Source organism: Neovison vison, chromosome 12 (assembly GCF_020171115.1).
Source record: "Neovison vison isolate M4711 chromosome 12, ASM_NN_V1, whole genome shotgun sequence".
Taxonomy (NCBI): Eukaryota; Metazoa; Chordata; class Mammalia; order Carnivora; family Mustelidae; genus Neogale; species Neogale vison.
This window is the reverse complement of record NC_058102.1, coordinates 21,206,552-21,232,651: the sequence shown is the minus strand read 5'-3', so window position 1 is coordinate 21,232,651 and position 26,100 is coordinate 21,206,552. Positions and strand designations below refer to the sequence as shown.

Here is a 26,100-nt window from a genome sequence, read left to right as displayed (position 1 = left end):
CTTTAAAATCGCCCTTGCAAACTTATTTTGAGCCATTAAAATATCAGAGTATTTCTGTAACAGAAGTAAATGGAATAGTCAGAACACAGATCCAGGTCCATAAGAACAGACCGCTTCCCTGGTGTGTATTTACATTAATACTTTATTATAATTTATTATTATGAAAAATAATGTAGCCACATACAGAGTTTCAAGCTGGGATAATAAAAAAAATTATGGAGATAGATAATGGGGATGATGTGGTGATGGCTGTACAACTCCGTGAATAAACATGCCAGTGAATGTGACACTTAAAAATAGTGAAATGCATCAAAACATTATGTTGCACACTTGAAACTAATGTTATGTCAATTATACCTCATTTTTAATTTAATTCAATTATGCAACACATAGTACACCATTAATTTCATAGGCAGAGTTCAATAATCCATCAGTTGTGTATAACACTCAGTGCTCATCACATCACATGCCCTCCCTAATGCCCATCACCTAATAACCCATCCCCCCATCCATCTCCCATCCAGCAATCCTCAGTTTCTTAAAGTATCTCATGGTTTGTCTTACTCTCTGATAGCTTCCCATTCAGTATTCCCTCCTTTCCCCTATGATCCTCTGCTCTATTTCTTATATACTTCTTATATTCCACATGCAAGTGAAAACATGTAATTGGCTTTTCCTGACTTATTTCCCTCAGCATAATACCCTCCAGTTCCATCTACCTCAATGTAATTGGTAAATATTCATTCTGATGGCTGAGTAATAGTCCACTATATATATATACACCACCTCTTCTTTACCCTCTCATCTGTCGATGGACATCTTGGCTCTTTCAACCATTTGGCTACTACGGACACTGTTGCTATGAACATTGCCGTGCATGTGCCCCTTCGGATCACTACATTTGTATCTTTGTGGTAAATACTGAATAGTGCAATTGCTGGGATGTAGGGTAGCTCTCTTTTTAACTTCTTGAGGAACCTCTATACTGTTTTCCAGGGTGGCTATAGCAGCTTGCATTCCCACCAACAGTATTAAGAGGGTTCCCCTTTCTCCACATCCTTGCCAACACTTTTTGTTTCCTGTCTTGTTAATTTTAGCCATTCTGACTGGTGTAAGGTGCTATCTCATTGTGGTTTTGGTCTGTATTTCCCTGATGCTGAGTAATGTGGAGCATTTTTTCATGTGTCTCCTGGCCATCTGATGTCTTCTTTGGAGCAATGTCTGTTTATATCTTCTGCCCATTTATTGACTAGATTATTTGCTCTTTTGGTGTTGAGTTTGATAAAAGTTTGTTGTGGGCACTGCTAACAAGGCCCAGTGCCTTGTTAAAATGTTTAGCAACATCACTGGTCTCTACTCACTATTTGTCAGCAGCAACCCCTTCTGGCTGTGACAACCAAAACTGTTTTCAGAAATGGCCAAATCAATGTCCCCAGGGGGTAAAATCAGCCCCAGATGAAAACCACTGAGTAACATAAAAATAAATTTATATATCAGAATAAACCATGACAATTCACACATGACAACACATACCTGAAATCCTTTATTTAAGAATGTTATACATTCTGTTGTTGGTCTCAAGGATTGTAATATTAGACCATGTTTTATGATAGCCTGAACAATATAAATGGGACAATATAAACTTAGCTATGAAGTTATATTCACAAAATAGCCAATACTTGAGAGTTCAATAAGACGAAAAAAAAAAAGTATTTTAGGGTGCCTGGGTGGCTCAGTGGGTTAAGCCTCTGCCTTCAGCTCAGGTCATGATCTCAGGGTCCTGGGATAGAGTCCCACATCGGGCTCTCTGCTCAGCAGGGGGCCTGCTTCTCCCCCATCTCTCTGCTTGCTTCTCTGCCTACTTGTTTTTGTTTTTTGTTTTTTTTTTTTTAATTAAAGATTTTTATTTATTTATTTGACAGAGAGAGATCACAAGTAGACAGAGAGGCAGGCAGAGAGAGAGGGAAGCAGGCTCCCTGCTGAGCAGAGAGCCCGATGCGGGACTTGATCCCAGGACCCCGAGATCATGACCTGAGCCGAAGGCAGCGGCTTAACCCACTGAGCCACCCAGGCGCCCCGCCTCTCTGCCTACTTGTGATCTCTCTCTATCAAATAAATAAATAAAATCTTTTATAAAAGAAAGAAAGAAAAAAAAGACAAAAAAAAAATTTTAGTTTCTCCCACTAAGAGCATTGTGTAATAAGCAATTTGGCCTTCAAAGAGAGGTATGCCCTTTATCCCTGCTTCTGGGAGATAATTCTAAATTCAACTGATAGTTTGTGCTTACAGTGATTAAGAGTGGGGCTGGCCAGACCTGACAGTCTTAGTAGGCTTTAGAAGGTGAGGACTTTGGGTAACCTGGTATTAATCCACATAAAGATTGAGTTCATCTACAAGGATAATACTTAATGCATATTGTTACATATCCATGCCAGGAAACTATCATGTCCTGAGGACAAGAAGTTTCATATTTGGAACGCTCCTAGTAAATTCAGGTTCTCTTTCTATGGCTAAATCCAATTTATATCCTTTCCCTGTAATAAATGTAATTCTTAGTATAAATGTGTTTCTTAGTATAATTTATTTCAGTGAGTTCTTTGAGTTCCTCTAATTCTTTTTTTTTTTTATCCAAAAGATATTTATTGGATTAATTTTTTTAATTTTTTATTTTTTATAAACATGTAATATATTTTTATCCCCAGGGGTACAGGTCTGTGAATCGCCAGGTTTACACATTTCACAGCACTCACCATAGCACATACCCTCCCCAATGTCCATAACCCCACCTCCCTTCTCCCAACCCCCCTCCCCCCAGCAGCCCTCAGTTTGTTTTGTGAGATTAAGAGTCACTTATGGTTTGTCTCCCTCCCAATCCCATCTTGTTTCATTTATTCTTCTCCTACGCCCTGAACCCCCCATGTTGCATCTCCATTTCCTCATATCAAGGAGATCATATGATAGTTGTCTTTCTCCGACTGACTTATTTCGCTAAGCATGATACCCTCTAGTTCCATCCATGTTGTCGCAAATGGCAAGATTTCATTTCTTTTGATGGCTGCATAGTATTCCATTGTGTATATATACCACCTCTTCTTTATCCATTCATCTGTTGATGGACATCTAGGTTCTTTCCATAGTTTGGCTATTGTGGATATTGCTGCTATAAACATTTGGGTGCACGTGCCCCTTCGGATCACTACGTTTGTATCTTTAGGGTAAATACCCAATAATGCAATTGCTGGGTCATAGGGTAGTTCTATTTTCAACATTTTGAGGAACCTCCATGTTGTTTTCCAGAGTGGTTGCACCAGCTTGCATTCCCACCAACAGTGTAGGAGGGTTCCCCTTTCTCCGCATCCTCGCCAGCATCTGTCATTTCCTGACTTTTAATTTTAGCCATTCTGACTGGTGTGAGGTGATATCTCATTGTGGTTTTGATTTGTATTTCCCTGATGCCGAGTGATATGGAGCACTTTTTCATGTGTCTGTTGGCCATCTGGATGTCTTCTTTGCAGAAATGTCTGTTCATGTCCTCTGCCCATTTCTTGATTGGATTATTTGTTCTTTGGGTGTTGAGTTTGCTAAGTTCTTTATAGATTTTGGACACTAGTCCTTTATCTGATATGTCATTTGCAAATATCTTCTCCCATTCTGTCAGTTGTCTTTTGATTTTGTTAACTGTTTCCTTTGCTGTGCAAAAGCTTTTGATCTTGATGAAATCCCAATAGTTCATTTTTGCCCTTGCTTCCCTTGCCTTTGGCAATGTTCCCAGGAAGATGTTGCTGTGGCTGAGGTCGAAGAGGTTGCTGCCTGAGTTCTCCTCAAGGATTTTGATGGATTCCTTTCTCACATTGAGGTCCTTCATCCATTTTGAGTCTATTTTCATGTGTGGTGTAAGGAAATGGTCCAATTTCATTTTTCTGCATGTGGCTGTCCAATTTTCCCAACACCATTTATTGAAGAGGCTGTCTTTTTTCCATTGGACATTCTTTCCTGTTTTGTCGAAGATTGGTTGACCATAGAGTTGAGGGTCTATTTCTGAGCTCTCTATTCTGTTCCATTGATCTATGTGTCTGTTTTTGTGCCAGTAGCATGCTGTCTTGATGATGACAGCTTGAGTTACTCTAATTCTTTAATTCACAGGTAGTTTAGGGGAGACTCCTGAACTTGCAGTTGCTGTCAGAAGTCTTGTGAGGATTTGGCAGTCTGCAGGACTATGCTCTTAACCTCACAGTTTGGTTAATTCTGCATAACCATATAAACAAAAATTAAGGAACTGACATTTTCTATCCTTTCTAGTTTAACTATTTCATAAAACTGGTCAAGATGAGGGGTTTTTGTTTGTTTTTTTTCTTTTTAAGTAGGCTTCACACCCAGCATGGAGCCCGATACAAGGTTTAAACTCATGACCCTGAGATCAAGATATGAACTGAGATCAAACCCAGGTGCCCCTGTTCAAGAATACTTTTATTAAATAAAATGGTGACATGAGTTTATAAGAGATGCTTGCAGAAGGTATTTATCAGAAGATCTAATTAAAACACAAGGCATACCTGGTATATATTGAAATCTGCAAGTCTAACGACAACAGAGCTAGACATTAACTTAGCTTTGGACTGTTGAGATAATACTGAAGGTGTTCTGGAAGTCCCTTTCAGAGCTGAGTCTTTCTCTGTGGGAAATGAAAAAAACTTTCAATTTACTGCAAAATTATTTTTATAACAATCACTTTTTCAATTAGCAATAATCGCGCCTCGGATAAACCTCATTGGCTACGATACTGCCACTGCGCAAAGCTTAACAATCACTTTTTAATAATTAAAACAGCTACTAGAAATATACATGAACTCAATTTGTCAAACAAGATAATATATGTGAAAATACTTTATATATAAACTAATGGAATATAAGTTATTGCAATGATTCCTCTTTATTGTGTGTGAGTATTCCTTAAACAATAGTCATACTTACATCACATTTAAGATATTCTTATAAAATAACTTTTACCTGAAATTCTTGTTTAAAAAAGAGAACTATTAGCCATTTAACAGTCTCAAAGATTCCATCTGGATATTATTCTTATTGATCATTATTAATTTAAAAAGTGCTTTGGTCCTCCTATGGTCTGGATAAGGTTCAGAACTTTTAGATATCAATTATTAATTATTAAATGTTAATTATTAGATATTAATTATTAGATATTAATTTATCCACAGAAAATATCATACTATGATCACACACACACACACACACACACAGAGGCACAGACACTTAATACCAGAGGAATGCCATAATGTTGTTATAGGTAAAATACCTGTTTGTGTGTGCTGGGGAGAGGCATGTGTTGGGGATTTAGGAGGTGAACCTACATTATGATCCTTTACAGCCTGCTTAAGCATTTCAACGTTGCACTCAAATTCATGTAACAACTCGTTGGCCCATCCATTTTTTGTTTTGGTTGCATCACTAAAATACATCCAATGATTACAACTATCTCCTGTAAAATGAATGACAGGTATTTTGCTGAAAAAATGCACAAAATTGATTTATTTTATTATAGCCCCGAATGAGATTTGTTCATTTTCCAAGGGAGACTTTCTCAAGGGAGCAGCCTTCAAGAGCTTTTAAAAGCCTACAAGAGCTTTTAATCTGCCTAGAACGTAGGAGCAAAAAAAACATTCAGAATACAGGAAAAGAATGTCAAAAGCAAACTGTCTAAAAGGTTTCTATCAGGACCCACCATTGGTAGAACAACATTCGAAGTTTCAGTTACAAATAGTACTGCTGGTCAACCTTCACTGAATGGTCAACTACCTGGCATATCTCCACTACAAAGAACCCCAGAAAATGCTACCACAAAAAAAAGTCCTTTCATCAAAAATTTGTTATAAAATAGTGGCTAAAACCTATCCTTAAAATGATAAAATAAAGACTATGAAAACACTAAAGACCAATTAAATATTTTAAGATAGACATCAGTCATAAAGACATAGATATATCTATACCTATGTAGTTTTTTTGGAAGAAAAATAAAAGATCAGGATTATTAGGTTTCTCTGTAGCAAAAACTGAGAAAAGTAATATGTACATAAAAGGGTTAATAAAATCTTGATGACTAAGAATTTTACCTCCCAAAATAAGAGTTGTTTCTGTAGTAAAAGAATATTTTATGTATATGTAAGTAACTAACAAATTAGGAGAATAGAAGTACAAGATAGCCTTCTAATAAAAATCAAAACAAACATTACAATCTTTAAATTCTATCAGGTACAGATAGAGAAATAACAAAGAATAGGGGATGGAAATTTATGAATATCACTTTCATAAAGTCCTGAAAAATACATTATACTTGCTTTTTCTTATTTTTGTGAATTAAAGAAAAAAAAGCCACACATCACCAAATAGCAGACTGGTATAAGGTCAAATTACTTAATTTGGCCATAAATATATATACTTCTTGTTTTTATTATTTGGGAGAAAAAGCCTATCAATATTCAACTATTCAAAAGCATATTATGTATTTCTTCTCAGGCTTTTGGCTAAGATCAAGTAAAAAAAAGTCTATTAATGAAACTTAGATAATACAGAAAAGTTAAAAAAAAAAGTTCTAGGAATCTTCTTACAATGCAGCTGAAATTACTGTTATATTTTTACTATATACTTTCTTGATTTTTTTTAATATGCTAATAATATACTAATTTTTAAATTCAAAACACATCAATAACTTACTTTTGCCACAATGATAAAAATAAAATAGCATAAACTATGTCTTCTACATTCTGATATTAAATTTTAAATCAATTATTTAGAATACTGACAAATGCTAACAATTATACTTTCTAATAATCTACACAAAACTCTACAAAATGCATAAATATTTTCTATGGCATTTGTATCTTCTTGTAAAGATATTACTGGGGAAAAAAATAACAAATGTCTTCGTTTCTTTTTTCCTTAAAAAAATGAAGTTGAGAGAGAGGGAAGATGGCAATAGAGTAGAACTCCAGCTCAACTCAACCCAAGAATACAATTAGGTTACAATCAAATCATCCTAAGTAACCCAGAAATTGATCTCAAGACTGGCAGAATGCCACACTAAAGGAAGGGAAGAGGCCACACTGAAGGTAGGAAGTGTGGTGACATGGTCTGGGAGATAAAGATCACTGTGGCTACTGTGTTGGGGTGGGAGCCAAAGTCACAAAGAAGGATGAGAGACAAACTCACACACAGGGGAGCACATGAGGAAAATGAATCCCCATAAGCAGCTGACTTGGAAGGCAAGAGGGGCCGAATTTCATGACTTTCAGCAACCAGAAACACTTAAAGCCTGGAGTTCTGAAGGTCAGCATGCCTGGCTGTGGAAAAGCTCAGAGGAGACTGAAGCAGCTCTTGTAAGGAAGACAGGCAAACAACCCACAAACATGGGATTGTATGTATCCCAAAGCATGGGAACAGTAGTCTGAAGAGCACCTGAAGCATGCACTAGGGAAGTTATTCACTCACCTTGGATTGTGTCCTAGAGAGAAAGCATTCATGGAGAGACCCCTCTGGCAACAAAGGAACAGGCTAGCACCACTTAGTGTTACTAGCACCTCCCACGCTCCCCAGCAGAAGCACAGGGTCACCTTTGGGAATCAGCTTACTGTGGACATTCACTGCCTAACTTGCTTACACCAAACCCTGCTCCACACACTCCAGTGAAACTGCCCCTCCTACTCACACATGCCTCAATCCCAGTGTAGTGAACCCCCTCCTCAGAAGACCCGTCCAAATCCCTGCTCACTCTGCATCACCCTAAATGGGAGTTTTGAAGAGCCTCTGTGGCTCTTCAGCCGTGGCAACAGGTCTCATTTCACAAGGAGACCAGAGAATACTTAGCTAAAATGTTCCATATTTAGGCCAGGGATAAAACACTGCCAACGAAAGGCAAAGAGAGCCTCTGCAGACAACTGGCTTGATGGATAAAGCAACAGGAAACAACAACATAGCATTCCCAGAAGCACAAGGACCTGGTGAACAGGGAAAAACAGAAAGCAGGGCACTCTAGAACCTCTTTTTCATAAGGCCATTACCCTCAAGAACAGAAGACACAGCTGATTTTCCTAACACAGAGAAACAGGCACAGAAACTTAGACAAAACGAGAAAAGAGAGAAATTTATCTCAAGTGAAAGAGTAGGACAAGGGCACAGCCTGAGAGCTAAGTGAAACAAATATAAGTTACATCTCTGATAGAGAATTTAAAGTCATAATTATAAGTAGATTTAAAGTAATTAAAGTTAATGATTATTCACTGGACATGAGAAGAGTGGAAGGCATGAGTAAGACCCTAACACAGGGATAAGGAATGACATAGTAGAGATAAAAGGCTCAGTGAATGAAGAAACACACCTGATGGAATAAGCAGCAGGACAGAAGAAGCAGAGGAACAAATCAGTGATCCAGAAGATTAATGGAAAGTAATCAAGCTGAACAAAAGCGATAAAAAAGAATTATCCAAAATGAGAACAGACTTAGGGAACTCAATGATTCCATCAAACACAATAACATCAAACATAGTTTATAGGAGTCACAGAAAAAGAAGAGAGAGAAAGGGGGGCCAGAAAATTCATTTGAAGAAATAAAAGAGGCAACCCTCTTGGGTCCCCTCCCTCTTCGGGAGCTTTGTACTCTATCATATTCAATAAACGTTACAATCACTCAATAAACTCTGCTTTTGCTGCCCACCAAGAAAAGAAAGAAAACAAAACAAAAGAAAGGAAAAGAGAAAAGAAAAAAGAAAAGAAATGAAAAAAAAAAAATAAAAAGACAAGGCTAAAAATTTCCCTAATGTGGCAAAGGAAACAGATATCCAGATCTGAGAGGCACTTTCCAAGTACACATGGAATATTCTCCAAAATAAATCTCAACAAATTCAAGAATGTTGAAGTCATACCATGAACCTTTTCTGACCATAAAGCTAACTAGAAGTCAACTACAAGAAAAAATCTGGAAAGATCACAAGTACTTAGAGGTTAAGTAACATGGTACTAAACAATGAATGAGTCAACCAGAAAATAAAAGAAATAAAAAAGTAAATGGCAACAAATGAAAATGAAGATATAAGTGTCCAAAACCTTTGGGATGCAGCTAAAGCAGTTCTAAAGGGAAGTTTATAGCAAATTAGGCCTACCTCATGAAGCAAGAAAAATCTCAAATATACCACCTACTCATCAAAAGGATCTAGGAAAAGAAAAATGAACAAAATCCCAAACTAGTAGAAGGACATAATAAAGATAAGAGCAGAAATAAATAATAAAGAAACTAAAAAAACAACAGAACAGATAATGAAACCAGGAGCTATTTCTTTGAGGGAAAAAAAAAAATCAATAAAATTGATAAACATCGGGGGCACCTGGGTGGCTCAGTGGGTTAAGCCGCTGCCTTCGGCTCAGGTCGTGATCTCGGGGTCCCGGGATCGAGTCCCACATCGGGCTCTCTGCTCAGCGGGAAGCCTGCTTCCTCCTCTCTCTCTCTCTCTGCCTGCCTCTCTGCCTACTTGTGATCTCTCTCTGTCAAATAAATAAATAAAATCTTTAAAAAAAAAATTGATAAACATCTAGCCAGACTTAAAAAAATGAAACTAGACTCAAATAAAATCACAAATTAGAGAGGAGAAATACCAACCAAGACCACAGAAATACAATTATAAGAGAATATTATGAAACACTATATGCCAACAAATTAGACAACCTAGAAGAAATGCATAAATTTCTAGAAACGGGGCGCCTGGGTGGCTCAGTAGGTTAAAGCCTCTGCCTTCGGCTCAGGTCATGATCTCGGGGTCCTGGGATGGAGCCTAGCATCAGGCTCTCTGCTCAGCAGGGAGCCTGCTTCCTCCTCTCTCTCTCTGCCTGCCTCTCTGCCTACTTGTAATCTCTGCCTGTCAAATAAAATAAATAAAATCTAAAAAAAGAATAATAATAATAATAAATAAAAAACTTCAAAAAAGATCTTTAAATTTCTAGAAACATATAAACTACTAAAACTGAAGCAGGAAAAGAAAATTTGAACAGACTGTTAAGCAGCAAGGAAACTGCATCAGTAATTTAAAAAATTCCTGACAAACAAAAGCCCAGGACCAGATGGTTTCACAAGCAAATTCTACCAAACATTTAAAGAAGAGTTAATACCTATTGTTCTCCAAACTACTCCAAAGAATTAGGAAAAGGAAAGAAAACCTTCCAAATCCATTCTATGAGACCAGCATTATCTTGATACCAAAACCAGGTAAAGATACCACTGAGAAAGAGAACAATAAACCAATATCCCTGATGAACATAGATGCAAAAATTCTCAACAAAATATACTAGCAAACTGAATTCAACAGCACATTAGAAAAACCACTCACCATGAACAAGTGGAAGTTCATTCCTGGGTTGTAATGGTGATTCAATATTTGCAAATCAATCAATGTGATATACCACATCAAAAAGAGAAAGGATAAGAACCATACAATCATTTCAACAGGTGCAAAAAAAAACATTCGACAAAGTACAACATCCATTCATTATAAAAGCCCCCATCAAGGTAGGTTTGGAGGGAACATACCTCAACATAATAAAGGCCATATATGAAAAACCCAGAACAACATTATCTTTAATGGGGGAAAAACTGAGAGCTTTTCCCCTAAGGTCAGGAATAGAGCAAGGATGTCCACACTCACTACTTTTATTCAGCATAGTACTGCAAGTCCTAACCACAACAATCAGACCACAAAAAGAAATAAACATCATCCAAATCAGCAAGTAGGATGTGGAACTTCTAGTATTTGCAGATGACATGATACTACATTTGGAAAACTTGAAAGACTACAGCAAAAAACTGCTACAACTGATGAACGAATTCAGTAAAGTCACAGGATAAAATATCAATGTATAGAAATCTGCTGTATTTCTATACAAAAATGAAACAGCAGAAAGAGAAATTGAAGAATCAATCCCATTTACAATTGCCCCCAAAACCATAAGATACCTAGGAATAAATCAGTCAAAGAGGCAAAGGAACTATACCCTAAAAACTATAAAATGCTGACTAAAAAAAAACTGAAGAAGGGCGCCTGGGTGCCTCAGTCAGTTAAGCAGCTGCCTTTGGCTCAGGTCATGATCCCAGAGTCCTGGGATCAAGTCCCGTCCTGGGATCCCTGCTCAGCAAAGAGCCTGTTTCTCCCTCTCCCTGCCGCTCTGCCTAGTTGTGCTCTATCTCTGTCAAATAAAAAAATAAAATCTTAAAAAAAAAAAACCAGGGACGCCTGGGTGGCTCAGCTGGTTAAGCAGCTGCCTTTGGCTCAGGTCATGATCCCAGCATCCTGGGATCAAGTCCCACATCGGGCTCCTTGCTTGGCAGGGAGCCTGCTTCTCCCTCTGCCTCTGCCTGCCTCTCTGTCTGCCTGTGCTCACTCTCTCTCCCTCTCTCTGACAAATAAATAAAATCTTAAAAAAAAAACAAAAAAAACAAAAAAAAAAAACAAAAACTGAAGAAGACACAAAGAAATGGAAAGACATTTCTTTCCATATAGGGCCTCTGTCCTTTTATTGGTTTATTCCTAGGTATCTTATGATTTTGGGGGCAATTGTAAATGGGACTGATTCTTTGATTTCTCTTTCTGCTGTTTCATTATTGGTGTATAGAAATGTAACAGATTTCTATACACTGATATTTTATCCTGGATTAGAAGAATATTGTTAAAATGTTATACCATCCAAAGCCTACAAGTTTAATGCAATCCCCATTAAAAACCAAAGGTATTTTTCTCAGAACTAGAACAAACAATCCTAAAATCTGTATGGAACCACAAAAGGCCTCGAAGAGCCAAAGCAATCTTGAAAAAGAAAAGCAAAGCTGGAGGTATCAGAACTCTGGACTTCAAGTCATATTACAAAGCTGTAATCATCAAGACAGTATGGTACTGGCACAAAAACAGTATCTAAAGATAGATAGATTAATAGAAGAAAACAGAAACCCCCAGAAATAAACCCATAACTATATGGTCAATTAATTTTTAACAAAGGAGAAATTACTATCCAATGGGAAAAGAATAGTCTCTTCAAACAAATGGTATTGAGAAAACTGGGCAGGACCATGCAAAGGAAACAAACTGGACCACTTTCTTACACCAAATACAAAAACAACTCAAAATAGATTAAAGACCTAAATATGAGACCTGAAACCATAAAAATCCTAGAAGAGAACAGGCAGTAACCTCTTTGACATCAGCCACAGCTACTTTTTTCTAGATTCGTCTCCTGACACAAGGGAAACAAAGGCAAAAATAAACTACTGGGACAACATTAAAATAAAAAATTTTGCCCAGCAAAGAAAACAATCAACAAAACTAAAAGGCAATCTATGGAATGGGAGAATATATTTGCAAATGATGTATCTAAATAAGGATTAGTTTCCAAAATACATAAAGAACTGACATAACTTAATACCTAAAAACCAAATAATCCAATTAAAAATAAGCAGAAGACATGAACAGACATTTTTCCAAAGAAGACATTCAAATGGCCAACAGACATATGGAAAGATGCTCAACAGCATTCAGCATCTGGGAACTATAAATCAAAACTAATGAGATAGCACTTTACACCTGTCAGAATAGTTAAAATCAGTAACACAAGAAACAACAGGTGTTGGCAAGGATGTGGAGAAAGAAGAATCCTTTGCACTATTGGTAGGAATGCAAATTGGTGCAGCCACTCTGGTAAACAATATGGAGGTTCCTCAAAATGTTAAAAATAGAACTACCCTAGGATCCAGCAATTGCACTACTGGGTATTTACTCAAAGAATACAAAAACACTAATTCAAAGGGATACATACACCCCTAAGTTTATTACAGCATTATTTATAATAGCCAAGGTATGGGAACAGCCCAAGTGTCCAGAATAGATGAATGGATAAAGAAGATGTGGTATATATCTAAAATGGAATTATTACCAGCCATAAAAAAGAATTAAATTTTATCATTTGCAAGAACATGGATGGAGCTAAAGAGTATAATACTAAGCAAAATAATTCATTCAGAGAAAGACATAGCATGATTTTACTCATGTGGTATTTAATAAACAAAACAAAGGAGCAAAGGGGGAAAAAAAAGAGGAACACATTAAAAAACAGACCCTTAATTACAGAGAACAAACTGACGGGGGGCTGGATGGTGGTTGGGTAAAACAGGCGATAGGGATTGAAGACTGCAATTGTTGTGATAAGTACTGAGTAATGTATGCAACTGCTGAATCACTATACTGAACACCTGAAACTAATATAATATTGTATGTTACCTAACTAGAATTAAAATAATAAAAAATAAAAATAAACATACATTAAATTAAAATAAGATAAAATAAAATGAATTAAAGCAAATAATAAATATAAAAGGAAATGAGATAAACTGTCTATATAACTTTAAAGCAGCATTTACATCTGTTAAAGAAATTATTAAGCATACCTGCTTTGTGATAAGGATAATAATCTATAGTTAACTGTGTAAAAGACAGTTGCATAGCTCCTCCAGTAATACGTCTATTTGACTCTGGAAAAAGAAAAAGAATAACAGAAGTGAGAGAAAGAGAAAGAAACATTAAGCAAGTATCAGAAACACTTCATTTATCATATTTGCAATCCAAGCAGTGATTAACTGTTTCTATTATCACAGATAATACATTAAGGATTTCAGGAAATGCAATTCAATCTCATCAGTGTTTACTGAGCCCCTATCATTTGCAAGGTACCAAGCTAAAAGGTGAGGACACAAAAAGAACAGAACTTTTATATTCACAGCCCTAACCATATGCCAAGCACTGTTTTAAATACCTTATTTAGGTATACTTGCTCATTTGTTTTTCCTTACAAGCCTGAGATAGATGATATCATCATCATCATCATCCCCATTTTCCAATTAAGTAAAATGAGACACAAAGAGAGGAATTAAAAACACCAAGGTCATTTTAGCCAAGAAATATAGAGCTGGTTTTGAACCTAGGAAATATTAACCACTACACTATATAATCCTATCTCTCACTGAGGTGGAAATTAAGCCTACTGGTTAGGTAAGTTGTCCAAATAAACACAGCTATATGAAGATTAGAAAGTAGATCACAACTCGGTGTGACTCCAACATAAAAATCAAATTTTAAAACAGCATGAATAAATCAACTGGAAGTAAGAAAAATATACATTAAGATACCACTAAGTACAAATGAATATAATTCATTTCAGACCTTTCTGGATTTTAGAAGAGATCTGTAAGATGAGGGAAATATTGTGGTGGAGTTTTCCCCTTAAATAACACAATTCAACTTATTCTATGAAGAAATATAGTGATAAATGTACAAAAAGCTTAGAAGACTATTCTTTTGCTTATTACTTAACCCTGACCCTTCATTTTGTTATTTTGGGTTATTTTAACTTTTCCACTTTCCTTTCATCTAACTAAAGCAGAAGATGCCAACTTTAAATCAAATGACACAAAGGTAGACAAAAGAAAAGAGAACAAATCCTTCTCTAAACTCCAAACCTTCCTCACCTTCTTTCACCCTTTCATCCAGTCACTGATACCTGGCTGCCTTATCTGATGAAGGCAAGGTAACTTCTGCTAAACATCTGGGATCCGTCTCAATATTTACTCTTTCAGCTTTAAAAATACAGAGCAACAATTTTCAGATACATGAATCAGGTCTGAGGTAGAATGGTCAGATATTAACATCCCAGTTTTAAAGAGATCCTTAGCTTGATCCTCAAGCTCACCAAAGTTCGAGAACTACTGTCTTGGAAGGTGGCCCAATACTTATGGGCAGGAACACTCTCCAATGGAAACAGAATGCCTAATACCTACATCATGGAACCACAGATTTTCAAAGCGACCAAGACAGCTTCCCACTTACTCCACTGTAATTCTCCAAAATAAGAGAAACAAAAGCTAAAAATAAAGAAAAAACACTTACTAACTAGAATTTAGCTTCCTAAGCAAATTTTGGGAGGATTACTGCTAAAGAGACACAAGAAATGATAAACAACCACACAGCTGTGTTTACATGCACATGGGGTCAGAAAAATGCAGACAGACCACCATGGGAAAACGTGTGCAAATAATTGTGAATTGCATATGGACTCAAATTTAGTTTATAGACAATTTCAAAATTATGAAAAAGTTAATTCAAAGGCAAGTCTAATATTTCATCATCCTCCAAGGTGTCACCTATTTAGTCCTTGATTTCTTTTTTAAACCTAATTATTACTGGTAGTATCAGGTGAAATACTAGCTAACAATTGTGCTAAAATAATAAGAACTAAAAGCAAAATAAAATTTCATACTGATATATATTGCTTAAAATTACAACTTTCACCTGTGTATCTCACATGAATGATAAAATTATGACCAGCTATCACAGCAGACATACTATATATTACATATTATAAACAATCCAGTATTGTAGGAAATCCTAGAAAAATCAAAATAGTTTGAAATAAGCAACTTTTATTACCTTTTTCTTTAGCATGAATATCATCACATATGTGTAGATCTAGATGAGAAATTACCAAGTGATGAGAGGTTTCTTTAACATCAAAGTCATTGAATAATTTCACAATTGCATCATTTAGATCTGGAGCATTTGAGGTCTGTGGTGTCTTCGCTTGTTGGGTAGATGGGGTTACTGTAGAGCTCTAAAAGATTCAAAACTGCCTTATCACTTTAAGTTAAATATTTGAAATTCCACAAATAAGAAAACTTATTTAAATATCTTTAGTAATGAAATCATGAAAATATATTTTCTTTTCTTTTTTTTTTTTTTAAAGATTTTATTTATTTATTTGACAGAGAGAGATTACAAGTAGGCAGAGAGGCAGGCAGAGAGAGAGAGAGAGGAGGAAGCAGGCTCCCTGCAGAGCAGAGAGCCCAATGCGGGACTCGATCCCAGGACCCCGAGATCACGACCTGAGCCGAAGGCAGCGGCTTAACCCACTGAGCCACCCAGGTGCCCAATATATTTTCTTTTCTATCAATAACTCAATTCCCCCCAAATGTTTTCTGAATTATATGAGAATAAAGTTAAATCTAAAAACTGGAGAACTACACACAATTTGAAAATGAAACCAATATATTTTAATAAATACTTGAATAGTTATATACTTTAAGTCCTTATTCTAGAAAATATTAACTATTCAAGGCACCTTATTCAAATAGTATTAGTTCTACATATTAGAAGAGAAACAGGTGCACCTGGGTGGCTCATTCAGTGGAGGAGTTTTCCCCTTAAATAACATAATTCAGCTTATTCTACGAGGGAATACAAAGAGTGAGAAATGTAAAAGAGCCTAGAAGACACTTTTCTCTATTCTTTTGCTTATTATTTAACCTGGACCCATCATTTTGTTATTTTGGTTTAAAATTTCCATTTCAGCTCAGGTCATGATCTCACCTGTTGTGAGACGGAGCCCCATGGTAGGCAAGGACTTAGCAGGCAGTCTGCTTGAAGATTCTCTCCCTCTACCCCTTCCCCAGCCTGCAGTCTCCCCAAGCCCCCACTCTCAAATAAATAGATAAATCTTTTTTAAAAAAATAAAACAGAGGGGCGCCTGGGTGGCTCAGTGGGTTAGGCCGCTGCCTTCGGCTCAGGTCATGGTCTCAGGGTCCTGGGATCGAGTCCCGCATCGGGCTCTCTGCTCAGCAGGGAGCCTGCTTCCCCCTCTCTCTCTCTGCCCGCCTCTCTGCCTACTTGTGATCTCTGTCAAATAAATAAATAAAATCTTTAAATAAATAAATAAATAAATAAATAAAACAGAAACAAATGTGAGCCCTGTATATTATATTGGCTGTATATACTATTATATATCCTGTAAAAATAAATCACTTCTTTGCAAAGTGCTTGTGATATGGTACAGAGTACTCTAAGTGCTCTGGTGCCTCTCGTAAGAGACGCAGCATGTCCTTTGAACGTGGATATCTGAAGAAGCCAGAAAGCAGAGGAGATTTGTAATAGACTCGTAATTCAAATTCTTTTTTTTTTTTTAAGATTTTATTTATTTATTTTACAGAGAGAGAGAGTGAGGAGGAAGCAGGCTCCCCACCAAGCAGAGAGGCTGATGAGGGGGCTCGATCCCAGGACCCCAGGATCATGACCCAAGCCAAAGACAGAGGCTTTACCCACTGAGCCACCCAGGCGCCCCTCAAATTCTTTTCTTCCCAAAGTGAAGAAGCATAGAATATTACTGAAGTATAAAGACTGATGTGAACCTAAAAGCCTAAAATTATTCTATATATGTAAGCATATACTATAAGATCATCTGTTATATAAGCTACAGAACTGTACATGAAACTTTGGTAATAACAAAATGAAGGCCAAATTTTTCATCAAAAAATATTAACAAGTTTCTAATTAAGAACAATTCACTAATAAAAGTAGAGCTAGTGATGTATGGAAAATTAAAGTATAAATATTTTGCATTATACATATTTATGTATTATCTATTAAGAACTATATGCAAACAAATTTCAAAGTATACTCAGTAAATGAGAATTTCTCAAAGAAAATGATCAAGACCCACAGTGATTAAAGAAAAGGAAAGATGAAATATAATTGTGAAGCCTTAAATTCCAGGGGCTCCAGGAAAATTTTCTTACTAATTGTCAATGTAATTTCCATAAGACAAATCACTTATTTTTATCTTTACTTTTTTTTCAGTTGGCTCCAGGCCCCACATGGAGCCCAACACAGTGCTTGAACTCAGGACCCTGAAATCAAGACCTGAGCTGAGAACAAGAGTCAGATACTTAACCAACTGACCTACCCAAGTGCCCCAAGACAAATCACTTTAATGTTCTACTTTCAAAGCTTTAATAGACTACTCTTTATATCTATGACTGTGCAATTTTGAAGGAAAAAATTCTCATGTATTTCTTTTTTTTTTTAAGATTTTATTTATTTATTAGTCAGAGAGGGAGCATAAGCAGGGGGAGCAGCAGGTAGGAGAAGAAGCAGGCTCCCTGCTGAGCAAGGAGCCTGATGTGGGACTCAATCCCAGGACTCTGGGATCATGACCTGAGCTGAAGGCAGTCACTAAACCGACTGAGCCAGTGTCTGTTTAGTGAGGAGAGGCGCCCTCTCCTGTATTTCTTCAACAATGTTTTCTATCTTCTTTGTCAAACAAACAAAAACTGATATAAACAAAAACATAAACATTAATCTTTCTACAAAGCCTTTTCTTAATGTGGTAGATTCAGTTTTTATATGCTGTTTGCTGGGAAGAGGGGGAAATGGGCCATTATGATCTCTTTTGCCTTCTGAATTATCGTAACATTTCTTGGTTTTCAATGTAGTCTTCCCTTTTAGAGAAGGAAAGGATGAAGCAAATAAAAAATTTATGACAGAAGATATCTCTCAATTTGTACAGCTGAGCAAAGGAACACTGTCAACTACTTCACTCTCTCATCCACTCTCTTGGCCTTCAAATCATGACTGTGGAAATGTGGTTAAGTAAATCTACTAAGAAATATTAGGAAACAAGAAAAAAGAGTAGTTATAAAGACTAACAACATGAAGAAAATTGTATACATCCATTTACTACATTCTAAAACTAGGAAAACTGCAGGTGCCTAGGCAAAAAAACCTGTATGGAACTCAAAATGCTAACACTGGGTTTATTATTGTGATAGGATTATAGAACTTCATCCTTGTTTCTAGTTTTCTCATCTGTATCTTTATCTGGTTTCCTAATCTATATTCTATCTAAATATATCCACATATTATATAAATAAGACCTACATAAACACCAACACTCTGTCTACTAGCCTTTAATTTCAATTACCATGTCTGTTACCGACATCCTAAATTATTCTGTGTTACAGTTTAGTGTTCTGTTCATCAAGCTTATAAAATTAGACTCCCCCAGAGAATTATAAAGATATCTCACTGGCTATTTAAATAGTATTTATTGGTAGAACGACACAAGGTTCACCGTCAATTCTTCATTTCTTTTTATGGCTAAAAGTTCTAGAAAACTATTCAAATAAATAGGTAAATCGGAATGAAAACAACTTTATTTTAGCAATATGATATGACTCTTTGAATTCCTTCAAGTTATATGCCAGGATTCATGAAATGATTTTTTAAAAAAATTTTAAATAATCTGGGGCGCCTGGGTGACTCAGTGGTTAAGCCTCTGTCTTCGGCTCAGGTCATGATCTCAGTGTCCTGGGATCAAGCCCCGTATCGGGCTCTCTGCTCGGTGGGGAGCCTGCTTCCCCCCTTCTCTCTGCCTGCCTCTCTGTCTACTTGTGGTCTCTGTCTGTCAAATAAATAAATAAAATCTTTAAAAAAAAATTTTTTTTAAATAATCTAATAGCAGATATGTATAGATCCTCCTTCAAAAGTGTTGAAAGGAGGGGCGCCTGGGTGACTCAGTTAAGCAGCTGCCTTTGGTTCAGGTCATGATTCTGGAGTTCCGGGATCAAACCCTGCATGGAGCTCCCCACTTGGCGGGGAGTCTGCTTCTCCCTCTGACCTTCCCCTACTCATGCTCTCTCTTACTCAATCTCTTTCAAATAAATAAATAAAATCTTTAAAAAAATTTTTTTTAATGTGTTGAAAACAAAGAAGTGGAAGTAGAAACCACCTGACTTGCTACTTTGTCATTAGTCATTGACTTCCAATATGAGTAACAGTATTTCAAATTACCTCTGTCTTGTCATGAGTAACAGTATTTCAAATTAACTCCTCTTGTCAACCCAAGCTTTTAAAATTTTATCCCCCTCTTCTTGGACAAATCCATCATAGTAATGAGTAAGAAGTAAGAAGAAGGTCTTTCATGTGTCAAGTAGGGTAAGAGCAGTTTGAGAAAGGGAGAATGAATCTGACATTTTACCATAAGCACATTCTCTAACAGACTAAGTTTAAGAAAGAACACATCAAAATGGAAAGGTGTGTATCTTGAGAGGCATGTGTATGTTACATACATGTGTATGTAACTCTCAAAGACTTCTCTAGTAATGCCAAACTCATTTTTTTTATTTTTTTTAAAAACTTTATTTATTTATTTGACAGACGAGATCACAAGTAGGCAGAGAGGCAGGCAGAGACAGAGGGGGAAGCAGGCTCCCCGCTGAGCAGAGAGCCCGATGGGGGGCTCGATCCCAGGACCCTGGGATCATGACCTGAGCCGAAGGCAGAGGCCCAACCCACTGAGCCACCCAGGCGCCCCAATTGCCAAACTCATTTTTATCAGAAAATACCATGCTCTTTAACAATAGATTTTGCAGATTCCATTCCCTCATCTGACACACCCCTTCCCTCACCTATGAACTATTTATTTTTTTTAAAGCCTCTGAAATCATAATTTAAACTGGAGAAGATTTTTTTTTAATTTTTATTTATTTATTTGACAGAGAGAGAGATCACAAGTAGGCAGAGAGGCAGGCAGAGAGAGAGGGGAAAGCAGGCTCCCTGCCGAGCAGAAAGCCCCATGTGGGGCTTGATCCAAGGACCCTGAGATCATGACCTGAGCCGAAGGCAGAGGCTTAACCCACTGAGCCACCCAGGTGCCCCGAACTTATTTTTTTTTTTTTTTAAAGATTTTATTTATTTATTTGACAGAGAGAAATCACAAGTAGATGGAGAGGCAGGCAGAGAGAGAGAGGGAAACAGGCTCCATGCTGAGCAGAGAGCCCGATGCGGGACTCGATCCTAGGACCCTGAGATCATGACCTGAGCCGAAGGCAGCGGCTTAACCCACTGAGCCACCCAGGCGCCCCCGAACTTCTTATTTTTAAGACTAATTTTTATTATCCTCTCTTTGTGAAACCTTTCCAAACTATGCAGTTGACTATAACTTCTCTGTGCTTCTATGATTCCTTCACTCCCCTTTTTATTTGCACTCTAGTGGGGATGCCTGGGTGGCTCAGCCAAGCTGCTGCCTTCGACTCAGTTCATGATCCCAGGGTCCTGGGATCAAGTCCCACATGAGGCTCCTTGCTCAGTGGGGAGCCTGCTTCTCTCTCTGCCTCTGCCTGCCCCTCTGCCTGCTTGTGCTCTTGCGTACTCTCTCTCCCTCTCTCTGAAAAATAAAGAAAGAAAGAAAATCTTTAATTAAAAAAAAAAAAAGAATTCTGTGTAGAAAAAACTTCATAGAAATTTAAAAAAAAGATGAACTACAATGATTTGTTTTATATATGTCTTCCCATTATACTGAGATCCCTGAGAACAGGGTCTAATAATATTCACTTTTACATCTACAGTGTCTAGCCCTGTTCCTTATCACATAGCAGCTAAACAGTAACTAAGGCCAATTCAGTAGTCATATGAAAGCCTAAAATGTATGCTACTTCCATGTACCAGGCCAGATCACCAACAAGCCATATGTCTGAGATATATTACTCGGTTTCCAAAGAAATAGTTTCACAGAAATAGGATTTCACAATATCCCTTGTTTTTATTAAGAACAAATACAATGCTAACAGTTTTCTGTTGAACTTCAGCAACTCCCAGGGTTTTTTTGGTTTTTTTTTTTTACATTTTTTGCAATATTAATTCTCGCATTTCTCCCTGGACTATACCCAAGTTTTTTCCTTTTGCCCTTACTTTAGTAAGTTTAAATTGTATTCTACTTCCTGAAAAGAGGTATTAGTAACACCAAACTTTTACATCATCATTAATTTTTATGCCTAGTACAAAACTCTGAATAAAATAAGCATTATATAGACAGAAACACACTTAATATATGTTTTTACATGGATTCTATATGTAGAAAATTATGCAGTAAACATATCTAGATAAAAGATTCTTGGACTCAAAGTCTCACAATCTATTTCACATAAAGAAAACAACTAACCATTCTGATTTTTAAACCATTTACAGATTTAAGTGTTTTTTCTCTTAAAAGCATACCTGTGTAGGTTCAGGAGCCATGCTCTTCCTTTGTTCTGTTGATTTTTCTATTGCTTCACTGAGAGATTTTGCATATTGTACCATAGCCTTCAACTGGGAATCCGTTAAAACCCATAATAAGTCATCCAATATTAGAACTAACTTTGTTGCAATAACATTGCAGTCCTTTAACTGTCAAAAAAAATCATTCATAAAATTAAGCCAAGACATAAAACTCACAATGCACTAATGTTTTAAAAATATTTAAAATGTTTGAATGAAATATGGATCCTTCCTTCATTCACGAAATATTTATTGTGCTCCTATACTATAGAAGGAATATCTCCTTGTATTGGAGAAACAGTGGTTAAAAAAAGACTCACAAATTCCTGTACCTTAACAGATGCAGGTGCATATTATACAGGTAGAGTGCTTATATAATTTAAATTTGCATTTATAGCTAACAAATCATAAAATTACCTATATTAATTGTGCTAATTCTAGTATTTAGAGAAACATTAAAATTAAAAACTGAAATGCTATTTTAACCACATTTCACAATATTGTATTAAGTATTATACTCTGAAAAAAATTTTTAATTTAATTTGGACTATTATTTGGGTCTAATGATATAAAACCTATTGTTGAGAATTTAATTGAGCCACGTTTCAAAAAGTCATTGCTCCTTCATTAAATTTCATTTCAATCTATGGTGAACTCTCACATTCTGATGTCTTTAAGTAACTATCTTCCCTATTTATTTAAATTAGCATTCATATCTTTTTTTTTTTTTTTTAAGATTTTATTTATTTGACAGAGAGAAATCACAAGTAGGCAGAGAGGCAGGCAGAGAGAGGGGAGAAAGCAGGTTCCCTGCGGAGCAGAGAGCCCGACGCGGGGCTCGATCCCAGAACCCTGGGATCATGACCTGAGCCGAAGGCAGAGGCTTTAACCCACTGAGCCACCCAGGCGCCCCAGCATTCATATCTTAATAACCTTCTGAAAGCTAGTAGTTTTGGCTTCTGATAATGGAGGTTTTGCTGTCTACATACTCCTAAGTACGACCCAAAAGAAGAATGAAATTATAAGACAGCTAATGTTCGGAAATATTTGACAATGGAGAATCTATTAAATTTATCAAAAGTAAAAATCTAAATATTAAATCTAGAAAACTGAAAAATGTTATCATTACACTGGGTTTCTTCAAATACTGCTGGAGAAACTATATTTCCTTTTATTTTGCTTTGTTTTAATATTCCAATGTTTCAACTGAAAATTATTTAAAATTTCCTCTCAATTCCACTAGTTACCACATGAACTGAAAAGATAACCCTGATGACTTACTCTTCTTTTAAGTGTGACTCTGATTTTTGATTGGTTGGTTATTAATCGAACGGGAGCACACATAATTTCAAGATGTGAACTTTGAGTAGCATCTGCCTCTATTCGAATCATCTGCCAATTTATTTCTTTAAATGTCAAAACCTAAGGAGAACAAAGAGATTAGCTTCAGTTACTCAGGCAAAACAAAATGAGAGACATGTAGATTTATACAAACAACAAAAAAGCTAAACAAATAAGATAAATTAAAATTTTATGTCTTTACCAATTTTATGACACTCTTGCTATATTCACTATGCTTTTATTTTAAATCATATAGTTAAAATAAACTGTATAGTTACAATCTTCAATTATATTCATTATTCATAAAGCTGTTAATACTTTTTAAATTTTGATATGAAATACAAAAAGCATTTGAATCTTGTGAACAAGAAAAATGTAAGTAACATTTTGGTTTTGTATATTTAAAATTCAATTCTGAGTAGCTGAGAAGTTAAAATGGGGTTCATTAACTATAAATGGAAAGATTATAGAAAAACACTAAAATATGCACATTTTTAATTAAATAACTAAGAGAAAGGAATAGTTAAAAGGTCAGAGTAAATGAAGTATGTGAATCTAGGTAACTATATGTATGAAGTAATTATTTTTAAATGTCCTCTTTTATTTATCAGTAACTAAAACATTATTTAAACAAAGAATGAAAAAAAATGTTTACCTCTCCTCTTTGTGGATCTTGAATACGAGTAAATCTTAAATCTCCATGTTCCCAGTTTGCATTTACACTATAGATCCTTAGCTGGGAAAGTTCAAAGGATGCATTGAAAGCTTTTGCCCCAATGCGGATAACAATGGAATTTACAGAAACAGTAATACCCTCAACTACTTTTTCAGCAAAGCCATATTCACTGGAAAAAAACAAAGCAAAACAAAATATAATGCACTAAAGCCAAAATAAATCATTAAAAGGTTATCTGTCAATATTCACACACAAGTGCACAAACTGACCATTATATTATTCATTTTTATGTAAAAATTTTTTGGTTAAAACAATAATCTAGGCTGATTAGATATAAATTATAAAAATGTTCTTCTCAAAAATGATAAAAGATTTTTAAAATTTAAGGTTTCTCTCTTTTTGGTAAGTTTTAATTTTATCTCCAGTATAGTTAATATGCAGTAATATATTACTTTCAGGTGTGCAACAGTGATCTAACAATTCTACACACTATTCAGTGGTCATCTTAAGTGTACTCTTTATTTTTTTTTTTTTTTTAAAGATTTTATTTATTTATTTGAGAGAGACAGTGAGAGAGAGCATGAGCGAGGAGAAGGTCAGAGAGCGAAGCAGACTCCCCATGGAGCTGGGAGCCTGATGTGGGACTCGATCCCGGGACTCCAGGATCACGCCCTGAGCCGAAGGCAGTCGTCCAACCAACTGCGCCACCCAGGCGTCCCTTAAGTGTACTCTTTAATCTCCATCATCTATTTTACTCACCTCTCCCCTCTGGTACCCATTAGTTTGTTCTCTGTACTTAAGAGTTTGTTTCTTGGTTTGTTTCTTTTTTTCCCCTTTGCTCATTTGTTTTGTTTCTTAAATTCCAAAATCATATGGTATTTGTCTTTCTGACTGACTTATCTTGCTGAGCAGTATAAGCTCTAGATCCATCCATGCTGTTCCAAATGGCAAGATTTCATTATTTTTTTTATGGCTGAGTAATATTGCATTGTAGATATAAAGCCCTTTTTCTTTATGCATTCATCAATCGATGGATACTTGGGCTGCTCCCATATCTTGGCTATTATAAATAATGCCACAATAAGCATAGGGGTGCATGTATCTTTTCTAATTAGTGTTGTTGCATTCTTTGATGCAATTCAGTAGTATCCAATGTTGTTGTATTCAGTAGTGAAATTACTGGATCGTAGGGGTAGTTTTATTTCTAATCTGTTGAGGAACCTCCATACTGTGTTCCACAGTGGCTGCACCAGTTTTTATTCCCACCAACAGTGCATTTTCCCCCCCAAATCCTTGTTAACATTTGTTCCTTGTGGTTTTGATTGTGGCCATTTTGATAGGTGTGAGTGAAGATTACTCTTTATTTTATTATTATTTTTCTTTTCAGAGAGAGAGAGGGCACGTGTGCAGGAGCAGAGGAAGGGCAGAGGGAGAGAGAGAATCTTAAGCAGGTGCCACGCCCAGCAAGGAGACTGATGCAGGGCTCCAACTTATAATCCTGAGATCATGACCCAAGCAGAAATCAACAGTTGGACACTTAAACAACTGAGTGAGCCAGGCTCCCCTGAAAGGTTCCTTTTCAAATTACATTATTGTAATCACTATCCAAAACTGCCTACTCTCAAGTTGCCAGAAGTTCAAAGTAAGTAAGAGAGCTAAGTCCCTGACACAAAGAAGGTTACAGACTATAACTACAATATAATCTCAAATTCAGGAATAAAGTCTGAAAAAGTTTACATTTTCTAATCCAATTCAGCAAATATTTACTGAGCATCTATGATGTACACAATGCTGGGATGTAAAGAAAACCAAAATAGTGTGGTATTCCAGGGCTCGCAAGTTACTTGGGGAAGAAAAACACATATACCCTAGGAACTGAAACATTAGGCAATCTGTAATTAAGTGCTTTAAAAAAAGGATTCATCACTACATTTGTTAGAGGAAGAAACTGTTCATAACTAGGGAAATCTATCCAGGAAAGAAAAATACATTTCCTACAGGGAGTGATGGTAAGAAGGGAAATCTTCTACTAGGGAAAAGTACAAGTAAAGGCACAGTGAAGTGGGAAAGTAGAGGCAACATTTTGAGAATAATTAGTACAGTATGATTGGAATATAGACT

General features: G+C 36.2%; 1 protein-coding gene and 1 pseudogene across 3 annotated transcripts in view; both read right to left on the bottom strand.

The window, feature by feature from the left end:
- Nucleotides 1-26,100, bottom strand: part of UHRF1BP1L (UHRF1 binding protein 1 like) — a 108,135-nt gene that overhangs the window by 39,654 nt on the left and 42,381 nt on the right. For all 3 annotated transcript variants that reach the window (XM_044228340.1, XM_044228342.1, XM_044228341.1), the window contains 7 exons: nucleotides 23,959-24,148; nucleotides 23,244-23,384; nucleotides 21,921-22,091; nucleotides 15,525-15,705; nucleotides 13,490-13,573; nucleotides 5,315-5,497; nucleotides 4,554-4,672 (listed from right to left, as the gene is read on the bottom strand). In XM_044228340.1, the coding sequence (XP_044084275.1) occupies nucleotides 4,554-4,672; nucleotides 5,315-5,497; nucleotides 13,490-13,573; nucleotides 15,525-15,705; nucleotides 21,921-22,091; nucleotides 23,244-23,384; nucleotides 23,959-24,148 (1,069 nt within the window). The remainder of the gene's footprint in view (nucleotides 1-4,553; nucleotides 4,673-5,314; nucleotides 5,498-13,489; nucleotides 13,574-15,524; nucleotides 15,706-21,920; nucleotides 22,092-23,243; nucleotides 23,385-23,958; nucleotides 24,149-26,100) is intronic.
- LOC122892723 lies at nucleotides 4,690-4,798 on the bottom strand (annotated as a pseudogene).